This window comes from Impatiens glandulifera, chromosome 8 (assembly GCF_907164915.1).
Source record: "Impatiens glandulifera chromosome 8, dImpGla2.1, whole genome shotgun sequence".
In the NCBI taxonomy this organism is placed as follows: domain Eukaryota; kingdom Viridiplantae; phylum Streptophyta; class Magnoliopsida; order Ericales; family Balsaminaceae; genus Impatiens; species Impatiens glandulifera.
Window position 1 is genome coordinate 46,648,661 of NC_061869.1, and position 14,511 is coordinate 46,663,171.

The window sequence follows — 14,511 nt, forward strand, 5'->3', positions numbered from 1 at the left end:
TAAACCAAATTAATCCTTATCCAACATCCTTTGAACTCTATCAAATACTTCAAACAATCAATTAAAATACCCCAAAACCAATATTTTAAATCTCTACAACATTCCTAAAAGTACCAATTCATATGATGAATTTGGTCATTTGACACAAATAATCCATTTTATCATTAAACAACACCAAACAAGCCTCAAAACACTTTGTGAAAAACATAGCATAAAATAAGTTAGCTAAATTCTTACTTCCTTATAATAATTGAAATAAATAAATAAAACTTGATCCAATGCATAGGATGATGGTTTATTAGATGAAACCTAGAACAGTTATCATAAAATAGATCTATCTTTAACATAATTCACCAAAGACTTATAAAGTTATCTGACTTAGACCATCTCCAACCGAAAAACCCATTTTCAAACTCATTTTGGTGTAAATGTCGACTTAGAGACTAAGTCCTCCCAAATTAGAGACTAAGTCCTCCCAAATTGCTGCCTTTAATAAAATCTAAATTGAGGTTCAAATTCAGAACCCCAAACCGGATGCACATTCCTTCTAGGACCCCAAACCGTATATGGCCAGATCCTCATCCTCAAAGCACTCCTTAAAACCCCACTCTTCCTATTCTGTTCCCAGCTTTTTCCAAACTTATATTTCCATTGTCCATCTGTTGCTGTTCCACTGCCAAACTGTTCTTCATATTTCTGCTTCCATAGGTCTTCATCATTGGAACACAAGTATCGTAATTCCGAACAAACACACGCAGTTTTCGCTAAGTCATTACCAGGAAGAGCTTTTAGAATTATAAGCTTAATATCTATAGGAAGACGCATGAAACATGGTGGAGGAGTTAAGCCAGCCCTATCACATAAATCGATTAAGAGAGGCAAAGCAAGTTTATCCTTTACCGTTTTCCAAAATTCAAAAACTTCCTTTTGAGGGTATGCATGGTCAGCCAATTCAATAGCCAAATCGAAATTTGCCCATACGAGATTCAGGAAGAAACTAAGTCGGTTTTTATCAAACCTAACCCAATGTGTCCCGTAACCATTCTTAGTCAAAGAGCCATATATGGACATGTATTTTCCCAAACCTTGGAATTTCAAGACTGCTGTTTGAGTTTCCATCTTTTCATCAATGATCTCAGGGAGGGTATAACAGAGAGACAGCGTTTGTTCCGAAGAAAAAAATTCATTAGGAAGGTGAAAACGTTCAATCTTCTTATTTGAAACAGGATCAAAAGCAACGAAACCTGAATCTATCAGCACGGCATGAACTGCTATAGCAATTAACCTGTGGACACCACCTCCAGTAGTACTGTCACCAATTTCCTCTCGAAATATTTTCCTGAGAAAAAATGGCACGGAAAAATCTTTCCTCGCTTCTGGAATTGAGTCGTCGATATCCATATCTTCAGGTTTAGTGTCAAAATTTTCGATATTTGCAGATAGGGTGTCATTATCTCTGATTTCACAAACCGCGGACGATTGTATCATAAAATCAGTTTCAGTAGAGGATTTTTCTTCGGAATCCTGTGGATCGATCGTAATCGCTATGTTTTCTATACCTAGGGTTTCTGAGAAAGATGGAGGGGAAGCGAAAACGGGATCATCTGATGTAATACCGAGGGAGGGAAGAGTATCCTGAGGCGTGAAGGTAACCATCTTGAAGATTAGGTTTAGATACACTTATGGCAGTGGTCGACGAGGAAGAAGAAGAAGGGGAATTGTGGAGAGAGCAAAATGAAGTAAAGGCAGAAGATGAATGGAGAGGATTTCTGAGTTAGTATGTATATTATTTATCGCAAACAAAATTGATATTTTTTATAATCATAATTATAATAATTTGTGAAGTAAAAATTATTCGATACAATTTGATTGGTCTAAAAAATAATAAAATTTTATAAGAAATAAATTTTAAGAATATTTTATGATAACTAATTGATGTAATTTCCTTGACCACTTCTTTTTTCCTTTTCTAATTTGTTTATCAAAATAATAATAATAATTAATTTATGTAAATGGTTGATATATTTTCTTTTAAAAAAAGAAAGAAATATATTTTGTTATATATTTGTAGATAATCACTTTTTACGTCTATCTATTATAATTTTAAATATATCAACAACTAACTAAATATTTCAGAATTGTTTTTTACGGAACTAATTGTATAGAATTTAAACAAATAATTAATTTGAGATTATATATTTAGTAATTGAATTCCAAAATAATTAAATTTCGGATTAATTTAAATAAAACCTAAAAATAGAACAAATAGGTTTAGAATATAAAATATGTTTATTAATTAATTTAATTGTGTTTGTATTTTTATTTTGGTGAAAATAAAATATAACAAGTCAAATCAATATGTATAGCAGGTCACCCATACCCAAAATGTGTTTCACTAAGGCCTAGTGGTCAAGGCGTAAGCCAAATCAAAGGGGGAGAAAAAGTCTAGGCTCCCGACGTGGTCAATAAATGCCGCAATCAAGGAAAACACTCATAGGAGAACTAAATTTAAATACCTATTCTCTAGGCGGCAGCGACTACATCAGAAAAATAATCCATTTTTGAAAAAGCTAACATCGCCAAATACTTGAATGATCACAAAAAGATTGTGATACTTTTACTAAACGCTCGCACGAATTCAAAATTTGGGTAAAGCCAATTTCGTCAATGATTTTTTTGGCCAAATCACAAAAAAACAATGAATTCAGGCCGTTTGGAGAAAGGCTCGATGCCATGCTAACTTTAATAGCCCGCGTCATTTCGAGAAGAGAGGAGTTAGTGAGGAGGAGGAGAAAAACAAAAATCGTCATTATTCAAGTTTTGAAGCTTAAAGGTTTTTGGGTTTTTGAGTTAGAGGTCTCTTTGTTGTAAGGTCGATTGTAGCTTGTTCTTAGACTCATTTATTTACCTACAATGTAAGAACTCAAATCATTTCCATTCTTCGTTAACGCTATAATATTTCAAAAAATCTATTGGAAGATAAGATGTCATTTTCATGTTCTAGCTTTATATTGCTTAATCTTCCGATAGAGTTTAGTTCTACATGTGTTATGTGATAATTCTAAATTAGTTTGGATGTTTGAAATAAGTTAAAAACTAAACGCCCAATTTCAATTATTTAGAATAAATTTTTGCAAATTTTGTTAAAAAACCGTCTAAGTCCCTCTACTAAAAAATTACATTTTGACTTGTTCGAAAAATTTAAAGCTCCCAAGAAAATGATGGTGATGGATGATCACTCATCTTGTATCGGCAATCACTTAAATGATTGATTGAGTCCTCTATTAGAGTTTGCACGATGAAGCTATTCTGGTTGACAATAGTTAGTAGATACTCGCGATGTAATACCTATAATCAGTTGTAGTGTTGATGAGAAGGCTTAAAGAAATGCATGTGAACATGGAGCTTCGATTAGCTAAATGTGATATTGTACCCTTTGATTATGGTATGTATTGTCAAATCCGAACATATGGCTAATATTAGATATGACAATTTTGAGATTTATCATTCTAACTCGTAAATATCTCTCAAAATATTATCACTATGCACATAAAATAAAAACTAAGGAAAATAAAATTTAAACATAAAATGTTTTGGACCCTTTCCCCCTTGTATTTTCGCTACCTTCTGGACCATCTCAGCTAGCCATATTTTTTATTAGCCTTCTTTAGATACGAATGCTAACCCGAGTTATCTAAACCAAAGGTCCCTTGCCTAAGTGAGCTCTTGAGCCTGAAGGAGAACCTAGGTAGCCCCAAACCTAATCCGAGCCATTGAAGGACTAGTTTGCTTCTCTCTTTTATTCTTTTAGCTTCTTTTCTAATTTAAGCACATCAACACATTTTTATAAAAGTCTGGAAAAATAGAAAATGTTTAAGAATAATTTTATTAACAAAAAATGCTTGAAATTATTTTCAACTTTCATTAACTTTGTGAAATCATAACTTAAGTTACATAACTCTAAAGATCACAAGAAAAATTCATACATACTTCTAACACAATTCCATGTTGGTAGAATATTATTCTAATAAATTTGGATATTATTCCTCATTTTATGCTTTCTCGTCCTACAAGATTTGTCCATCACTCTCATTTTCATCTTCATCTAATACTATAGACATTCAATAATCATTTCTAAAAACAGAATAAGCATAGTACCTTTTAGAATCCAACATCCGGTTCCTCATCTCACTTTAGGGGAAGAGAAACTACATAATTTCTAACAAAGAAAATCGATTTAAGAACAATATAAGAGCATTTTTCAAAAAACTAAAAAACAAACAGAAAATAATAAGAGTTCTCGGGGAGGAATCGATTTAAAAAGCGTAGAGAAAATTGGTGACAATATTGTGAATCGAATTATACTTAACTCGAAACAAATAGTTGGCCAAACTGTAAAAACGTAAAACCGTGAAGATCTTACACTAATCAAACAACAAAAATATAATGAGAGGGCATCAAACACGAACTAACAATGCAAACCTGGAGTTCACATTTTGTACGTTTATAAAATCGACTCTCCATCTTTAAGGAGAAGTTCGTACTCGAAATTGGTCGGTTCCCCATGCCATACTTTTCGCTCGTGTCTTGTGAGCAGGGATGATAAATTTAAATGTTAGACTCAACCCGAATACTGTTTTTTAGGAAAACAAAAGACAAGTTTATCAATTTATCTTTGTTAGATAATCCATTGGTTTACATTCCTATCAAATCTCGGAAAATGGAAAAGAAGATTGTCTCTTAGGAGTTGTCTTATTCTAAAGTGAGATGATGAATTGGATGTTGGATTTTCTAACAAGAGCGTGATGTAGTTGGCTTAATAAAGAGTCACCTCCTATTACTTCTTAAACAAGTTAGGAATAATTTAAAGATTATGTTTTAAGAATTTGGTGCTTGGTTACACATGAGAAAGGGACTTGGCGTTATGTCTCATGTGCTCACCCCAAAAGATTGTCTCTACTAAAAAAAATCATTTATTTAAAATACAAGGTTTACACGATTTTCAATTAAAGAAGGCTGTTATACTATCAATATGTTTATAAGTTTCTACCTATTCTATAACCTAAAACTATAGGATTACTCCCTTGTAAAAGCAAAGTGTCATGTGCTCAGTCTTTTCACTGACGATCCGTGCGGCACTAGTTACGATCTTCGTAAGAACAAATAACTAGTCAGCCTTACTCGACGCAACACTCGATGCTTAATAGAATTGACACAAGAATTCTAGAGAGAGAGTAAACTCTTACAAAGAATAATATTATATCACTTGAATACTGGGTAATTTATAAAGTAATACATCAAAGGTATTTATAGGACTAATTCTAGCTATTACATTAATGACGCACTAATTTAGGGCATTCATTATAAGTGTCAATTAGTGATGCACTAATTTAGGGATTCCTTCTAATTGTCAATTAGTGATGCACTAATCAAGGACATCCCTTTTAACTATCAATTAGTGATGCGTTAATCAAGGATATGCCTTTTAACTGTCAATTAATGATGCACTAATCTGACACCTGCCTTCCAGCTAGAATATTCCTTGCGTTGGGCTTAAGCGGGCGTAAGCCTCATCCTCTTCTTGGCTAGGAAGATTGGGTCGTGACATTCTCCCCCACTCAATCTGGCGACGTCCTCATCCCGTCCTCCTTGTAGGCCTGAATGATGTCCCCACATGCGAAAGAAGTTTTAAGCGATATGCTAGATTTCCAACCCGTTTCTTCTCTAAGAAAGGGCCTTTGTATTGTCTCACATTCCCCTTATGAACTTTGTAAAATCATCTCCCTTGATGGAGGAGAAGTTTTACTATCACTCGGTTTCCTCCAAACTCCACGTGTTTTCTCTTCTTGTCCTCCCATTTCTTCATTTTTTTGGCAGTCGTGGTTATTACGCGCTTCTCTTTCTTGAAAGGCAACTTCTCAGGTTTCCTCTTCAATTCCTCCAATTTGGGAGGTTTTATGCGATAAAGAACCGCCGCCGATGGTTTAATACATTTGACTAACTCTTCTCTGTGATCCACCTCTCTCTTATGGTGGGGTTTCTTTGATAATCCATTGGGCATTACATCATGACCTTTCTCTAGGACAATTGTAACTTCTGGAGGTATTTTCTCTTTAGACACAGTTCTCTCATCTTCTTTAACGGTGACAAAAGATGAAGGGGGAGGGGGGTCTTCTTCGCACCTTTTGAGAGTTGCATGGCAGATAGGTGCCTAGTTTCTCTCTTGCCCTCTCTTGTTAAAAGTATTGTGCAAGTATTGCCTCTCTCTAGAATGTACATCATATTGGAAGAAGGGAGTAGGAAGGCGTTTACCTTGTCTAAGAACTTTATGCCTAGAACCATTTTGTAGTCGTCCATGTCAATAATGGAGAAGTCCAGAAGGCCAGTCCACTCCCCAAAGTTGATCTTTACATTACGAGCAACTCCATAAGTTGCACTTGGTGCCGAGTTGACTGCTTTAAGCCACCATTGCTCCTTAGTGTACTTGATTCCCAGTCTTCCCGTCTCCTTTACCTCTAGAAAGTTGTTGTTGGCTCCCGTATCCAACAAAGCTTTAACCAAATGGTTTCTTACTTTTGTTTCCATGAATAGTCGTCCTTTTTTCGCAGACTTTGGCTCCACAAACTTTGTTGTAATGGCACTAAGTAGGTTTAACGACCCCAATCGAGCTTCATCATTTAGACGTTCTTGCTCCTCCATCAATGCAGATAGTTTGTTCTTCATATGGAACTCTCTTGCTTTGTGCAGCCCTTCACAAAAGAAACACTTTATCCGGGGTCTCTCTCCATGTTTCTCGTCCCGATCTCTTTTACCATTGGGTTTGGTAAACTTAACTGGGTCTTCATTATTATAGATATGGTCTCCACCATTTTCTCCCTTGTCATTCCTCTCATAGGTCGACTTTGGTTTCTCTTGCCTTCTCATTTCAACAAGAGATTCAGCCACGACAATAGCGGAGTTTAGATCTTGGACACCACGCTGTTCCAAATCCAACTTCGCCCACATTTGTAGACCATCAGTGAAGGAAAACAAGGCTTCATCGTCTGAGTAGTTAAGGATCTCAAGGAGAGTAGCGATAAACTCCTTCACATACTCCTTGATACTCCCTCTTTGTGAGAGCCTCTACAACTTGGCCCTTGATTCTCGAATGACATTTTCAGGATAGAACTGTCTCTTGAGTTTCTCCTTGAATTCACCCTAGATATTGATAGAACATAGACCTCGTTCTATGTCACTACTTCTTCTATCCACCACAGAATTGCGGTGTCTTATAGGTACGCCGTGGCAGTATCTATCTTTATCTCATCTTCCACTAGGCCGAGTGCTTTGAAGTACTGATCTAGACCCCATAAGAAATTGTGAATCTCTTTTGCGTCCCTCTCACCTAAATACACTTTAGGTCTTGGAACGTCTATCCTTGTCGGATTAAGGACTCCTATAGGCGCGCGTCCGCACTCTTGCGCAACCGCCTTCTTGAGTAATGCCACATCCTCTTTAGTAGCTTGAAACTTAGAAGTCATTATCTCGAGTTTCTTGGTCAAGGTACTGATTTCACCAAGAAGGGTTTGCTCCATGATCTGAGTTTGCTCTTGACATTTGGACAAGTCCTCGTTTAGGGCACTTTGAATTCCTTCTCGGAGCTCGTCTCTCTCCTTCTCAAGCTCGGTAATGCGTTCCTCAAGGCCCCATCATTATCTTGTCCGTACGCCACGGTGAGTTCTATCTTCTCCAACCTTGCGATAATGTCAACGATAACATCTCTTGATCTCTCTCTTTCTTTGGTAGTTTTGGATCCTCCCGCCTGAACTTTGCGAGGATTCCTACCATCTTCTCCGGTCCCGTGGGGAAGATTCTTTACTTCGTCCACGACGTTTGAACTTTCATCCGATCTCTTCGTCATTTTAGCTCTGATACCAATTGTCACGGGCTTAGTCTTTTCACTAACGATCCGTGCGGCACTAGTTACGATCTTCACAAGAACGAGTAACTAATCAGTCTTACTCGACGCAACACTCGACGCTTAATAGAATTGACACAAGAATTCTAGAGAGAGAGTAAACTCTTACAAAGAATAATATTATATCACTTGAATACTTGGTGATTTACAAAGTAATACATCAAAGGTATTTATTTATATGACTAATTCTAGCTATTACATTAATGACGCACTAATTTAGGGCATTCCTTATAATTGTCAATTAGTGATGCACTAATTTAGGGATTCCTTCTAATTGTCAATTAGTGATGCACTAATCTGACACCTGCCTTCCAGCTAGAATATTCTTTGCGTTGGGCTTAAGCGGGCTTAAGTCTCCTCCTCTTTTTGGGCCAGGAAGATTGGGCCGTGACAAAAGTCGTGAGTAAAACCTTAAAAAATAGATAGCAAGGAGGTCAGATTAAAATGCAAAAATGTTAGGTTTAAATATCTTGGTCAGGCAGAAATTTAATTTTTATTTTTTGGAACCAACAAACAAAAGTTACACATACTACAAGCTTCTCAAAATAATAAAATTCAGCCAAATATACCTAAAAATAATTTTCTGTTACAATCTGTAAAAAAAAATTATGATTAATCATTTTATATTTTCTTTTACAAAATTAATCAAAAAGTTAGAAAACTCGAATAATTAAAACCAAATAAATGAACACACTATCAATAAAAAAAAATCCTAGAAGACCAACCACGTGGTCAATTTAATTATGAAATGGAGATTTTGTACCATATAGACCAAAAATAGAAGAATACTCAATATAAGTTTGTTTTATAACTATAAACATTCAAAATTTACGCTTTAATTTATAATATTAAAATAATTACTTTGAAGTATTTTTGAATAAATAAAATCAAAATAATTAACCATATGACCAAAAACTCATTTAAGATAATTATTTATGATTAATTATTGTGCTAATTAATCAAATTAATTAAAGATTAAGGCCAAAACAAAAAAATATTTGGAATAAACGTTTTACATTTTATCCTAAACAAATTATAGAAAAATAGGCAACAAATAGAATGATTTTTTATATTCATTTCATCTTAAAATAACTATTTATTTAACAGGAAGAATATCATATTTATAACTTTCCTTGTTAATATTTTTCATATTTACCATCTAACTTAAAATATATCATTTTAACACTTAACCTTTAACATTGTTGTCAAATTTACACTATAATAGACGGAATTTAATTAATATTTTGACAGGTGGACAACACATAGTATAATTAATTTGCCACGTCAATATCCATTTTTTTTATTCTAACAAAATTAAAAATTATAATTTTATTAAAACAAACAGACCGTTAACTTCTCTCAGTCTTCTCTTCCACTCTATCTACTCTATCTAATGGAAATCCACCCAAACTTTAGTCTCTCATTTCAATCCGATCCGCTTCTAGTCAAACTTCACATTCTTGTTTCAAATTTCTTGATAATTGATGATGATTTAAGCAAATTCTTCTTATTCCCGAACATTCGCCACCATTTATACTCAAACTTCACATTTCTGATTTAGGTTTTTGACAATCGATGATTATATTCACTGGTTCTTCCTATTCTGCGACACCACTATTTCTATGCAAATTTCACATCTGTTTCAGGTTTCTTGATGATTTATGATGATGTGAACTGGTTCTATTTCAGGTTTCTTGATGATTGATGATGATATGAACTGTTTCTTTTTCTTCCTGTGATATCCACCATTTCGCTCTAGGTGGCATTGTGGGGCTTCTGTTCGTCTGGAATCGCGACAGGCTGTTGTTCTTCTTCTAGAGTCGCGACCTGTTCGTATTCATTGAAAACGAGTTCTTCTACTTCTTGCATTTCAAATTACAGTGATGTAGGATTTTGGTCCTATCATTTTATTCACATCACGAGGTGTGATTAGAATTATGGATTATATCCATTCTATTCACTATTTTGATCTTGGATTTAGTAATTCTCTATTATGTGAAATATAGTAGATACTATTACTATTCTCAGTAATTTTATATTATGTGATTCTGATACTAAAATATAATAGATGATGTTACTATTCTTTTCTGAAATTGGATAACTGTTTTCTGAAGATGGTTGTATTACAACATAATCTGATAATCCAATTCTAATTGTTAGCCCTTCTTCAAGTTGCATAGCGATTGTTGTGTAATTATATCATTACCCTTTACCTGGTTGTTCAGATTTTTGATGATTGATGATGATGTGAACTGGTTCTTTCTCTTCTCGTGATACTCGTCCTAAGACTTCACCTTAGCTAGTCGTCAATATGGACAGTGAAAAAGAAAGGTATGTCTAGATTAGTTTTACAATTTTTCTATTACAGAACCGTATGTAGATAGAGTTGAAAAAACAGTTATGTCTACAAATTTGGATTTTAAACATTTATTTATGTTAACTTATAAATGTTTGTCCTTATTTGTATTTAGATACTATGAAGTAATCTCATTTCTATTATCATACTCTTATTAATTTGCATAATATCCCAATGAATTGAATTTCCAAAGATTACAAAATACAATATTATCACATAATAAGGAAAGTTAAGATCTCGATACAAATTAATAAGAGTAGGATAATTTGTAGATTAATAGAAATGAGATTACTTCATAGTGTTCAGTTGGTTAATTTATAAATGTTTAATAGTTAGGATCGATCCTTATGTTATATGTTAAATATAGGAAACATTCATTGCTAGTTGTCTTTTAAGTAAATCTGGACATTAAACATTCATTATCGAGCTGAAAGGTTAATATGTAGACTCAATGAAGATAGAATAGTTTTTGTAGATAGAGTTGGATAGTGAAGAAGAAAATTTGTTCTTATTTGTATCTAGAGTTAAAGTTTTTAAATTAGAATCTACTTTTATATACAATAAATTAGAGAAAATTTTGGGATAAACAGTTACATTGTTTGGTCTATTTTTAGAAAGAAGAATTCAATATTATAGTCTATTTTTTAGGACATATTATTGTCTTTATCATTATAATTATTATGTTTGGGTATATATTGATATTTGAATTAAATGTATTTTATTCAGTTGGAACGGTTATAAATTAATTATACATCATGGAGGAACACTTCATATTAGTCCTAAAGAAGCCACCAAATATGTTAATGGATTCAAAGTGATTTGGATACATTGTGCATATGGGATATAATCGATGTTGTTTCGAAGGTTGGCTATAAAAGTATGGTATTTTGAGTTATTTTATTGTATACCTGATCAAAATTTAACAACGGGGCTTAAAGAGATCAAAGATGACAAGGATGTATTATTAATGTCTTTATATTTAGCTGACTATAAGAAGATTGAAATCTACATAGTTCATGAGCTAGAGAAACTATTCGATTTTGATAATGAGGATTGCATGAGATATATTGATGGTGGACCAAGTCAATTGTCAAAAGAAATAAATGTTGAAGTTGATAAAGAAGAAGCTGATGTAGAAGTTGAAATAGTGGTATAAGAAGAAGTTGAAGTAGTCGTCGAAGAAGAAACTGAAGTAAAAGTTGAACATGAAGAAGTCAATGAACGCGAAGAACTTGTTTTAGAAGATAGTGATGAAGATTCTATGTATGAGCATCCACCATCTAATTCCGAAAATCACAATGAAGAACAACGAAGTGATGATATGAGTGAAAATACCTATGACGATTCTGATTGTGGAAGCTTTATATATGAAGTAGGTGAATTAGATATTGATTATGAACATTTTAATCTAGAGAACTTGGTTTATGAACCAATGATAAAACAAAGTCGAAGACGCACTTATAATCTTAATGACAGTGGGAATAACAAGTTTATGGTTGGTATGACTTTTAAGTCTAAGGAAGATGTGAAAATTGCAATAACGGAATATTGTTGTGAGAAGAAAGTTGCTTTAAAGTTAAGACATGTTGACAATAAGAGAATCAAGGCTATATGTAATAATGGTAAGTGCCCATGGGTCATGTGGGTTAGCAAAGATAAGACTTATAAGACTTGGATGATCAAGACTATTCAATTAGAACATACTTATTATACATATAACAAAATTGGTTTAGTAATGGCTCAGTTCATTGCATTGAAGTTTGAGAAGAGGATTAAAATAGATTCTACAATTACATTGAAAGTTATCATGGAATTATGTAAGATATAACTTAATGCCGAAGTCACACAATCCAAGGTTGCGAGAGCCAAAACTCTTGTTTTGCAAAAGTTAAAAGGTAATGGTTTGAGAGAGTACCAAAAGTTATTTAGCTATATTGAGGAGATAAAATCTAGCAATCCCGGGTCAAGTGCTAAGTTGAAATTAATAAGAGATGAAGAAACAAATGAGTTACAATTTTAAAGAATTTATGTATGCTTGGATGCGGTGAAGAAGGGTTGGTTAACTAGTTGTAGACCTATAATTGGAGTGGACATCTGTTTTTTGAAAACTATTTTTAAGGGTCAATTGTTATCTGTAGTTGGTCGAGATGCAAATAATCGGATGTACCCTCTTGCATGGGTTGTGGTTGAACTGGAGAGAAAAGACTCGTGATGTTGGTTTTTTGATCTTTTATCCAAAGACATTGGATCTAATTTCTTTGATGGTTTTGGTTTAACTATTATGTCGGACATGCAAAAGGTAATCCTTTGATCTAATTTCTTAAATCAGAAATATTCTTTACATTTTATTTTAATACTTAAATTGTTTATGGTTTCGTATAATTACAGGAATTAATAGCGGTAGTCAAAATTGTTTTTCTAGAATCGGAGCACTGTTTTGTGCAAGGCATTGGTATGCCAATTGGTCTAGAAAATTTAGAGGTGATGACCTCAAAATGCAGTTTTGGAATTGTGCAAGATCAACATATCCTGAACAATTATTTGCCAATATTCTAAAATTGATTACTTTAATGGATGGGGCTGCTGCTAAAGTTATTTCTGTACCAGAAAAAATATGGACAAAGGCATTTCAACATGAGACAACAAAATGTGATATTGTTGAGAACAATATGTGCGAGAGTTTTAACTCTAGTATCTTTGTTTCTAGGGAGAAATATATTTGCATTATGTTAGATTTAATAAGGAGGGATGTCACGAACAAGAGAATTAAGAATCACATATTAGTGCATAAGTGGCCCCACAACATCTCACCCAAGGCCAAAGAATTGCTTGAAGTTAGTAAATCTCAACATCATGAATGTCACGTATTCTTTTTTGGTGGTAAAGGTTATGAAATAACCCAAGGTAACCATAGACATACCGTTGATCTTTTCAACGAAATATGCTCTTGTCGACTATGGAATATAAGTGGCATTCCGTGTGCTCATGTTGTTCGAGCAATTAATTATGCTAATAATGGCACTTTAGAAGATTATGTTTCTCATTGGTACAAGAAAAATGCATACTTGAAAACATATTCATTTGACGTAAATCCTTTGAGGGGGGACAAGTTTTGGCATAGTGATTGTAACTTAAAAATTTTACCGCCAAAAGTGGGAAGATCAGCTGGTAGGCCTAAAAAGAAAAGAAGACGTGCTCCTGAAGAACCTAAATCTCATGGAAAAATGTCTCAAAGAGATATATTGATGCATTGAACTAAATGTGGACAAGAAGACCACAACAAGAGAGGATGTAAAAAAGAAAATGGTGGTGGCATAGCCAATGCTCCGCCAAGAAAAAATACAGGTAATTTAATGTTATGATTTTTTTATGTAATCTGCATTTTCTTGTCTTACTATATTAATTTGATAACAATGGTACAGGAACATCTACACATAATTATAATGTTATAAATACATCTATACATAGTAATGACGGTATAGATACTTCCACACATATCCATGATAATGAAGGTACAACTATTAAAGTTAGTTTTATGGTGAAAGATTAAATATTTGCATGATTTATGTGATATGTAGTGAAAAGATATTTTTTGATTTCATACTTTCAAATTTTGTTTTGATCTAATCTGCATTTGTTACTTTAATCTATATTTTTCTTGTCTTTATTATATTAATATTATGATGATGGTATAAAAACATTTACACAGAGCTATAATGTGTAGACACATTTATATAGAGTTATGATGGTACAAATATATCCACACAGGTCTATGAAGCTGGAGGTACAACTATTAAAGTTGGTCTTATGCTGAAAGAATGAATGGTCTATTTGATATGTTGTCAAAAGTTTTTCTTGCTAATCTCATACTTTCAAAGGTTTTGTTTTAATGTGCATTTGTTGTTTTAATCTATAATTTTTTTGTCCTTATTGCATTAATCTAAAAATAAATGTGCAGATACATTGGAACAAGACATTGTAAATGGTGGCATAACCCATACCCCTCAAAAAAAATACAGGTTTTTCTTGTTTATCTTAATTTGCATTGTTTGCATAACTATGAGAATTTTATATAGTAACTAAAATTATATATGTGATTTGTAGTGAAAATATATTCTTGTTGGGTTGATATTTTATGTTGAATTATAAGAATATTTACACATAGTTATAATGGTGCAGGTATGTCCGCACAAGACTT

The 14,511-nt window shown here is 33.3% G+C and overlaps 2 protein-coding genes across 2 annotated transcripts; one reads left to right on the forward strand and one right to left on the reverse strand.

Moving 5' to 3' along the window:
• Window positions 1-250: 250 nt before the first annotated feature.
• On the reverse strand, window positions 251-1,759 carry LOC124911857 (F-box protein SKIP22-like). The gene has a single exon (XM_047452389.1). It carries the CDS (start codon window positions 1,654-1,656, stop codon window positions 490-492), a length of 1,167 nt encoding a protein of 388 aa, XP_047308345.1. The 5' UTR covers window positions 1,657-1,759; the 3' UTR covers window positions 251-489.
• An 11,124-nt stretch (window positions 1,760-12,883) lies between these two features.
• LOC124913396 lies at window positions 12,884-13,567 on the forward strand. Its single transcript, XM_047453980.1, has one exon. The coding sequence runs from the start codon at window positions 12,884-12,886 to the stop codon at window positions 13,565-13,567; it is 684 nt and encodes a 227-aa protein (XP_047309936.1).
• Window positions 13,568-14,511: the final 944 nt, after the last annotated feature.

What these genes read in the sequence shown, in the direction of transcription:
- LOC124911857 (XM_047452389.1), bottom strand. Translation starts at nt 1,656, where the DNA reads ATGGTTACCTTCACGCCTCAGGATACTCTTCCCTCCCTCGGTATTACA.
- LOC124913396 (XM_047453980.1), top strand. Translation starts at nt 12,884, where the DNA reads ATGGATGGGGCTGCTGCTAAAGTTATTTCTGTACCAGAAAAAATATGG.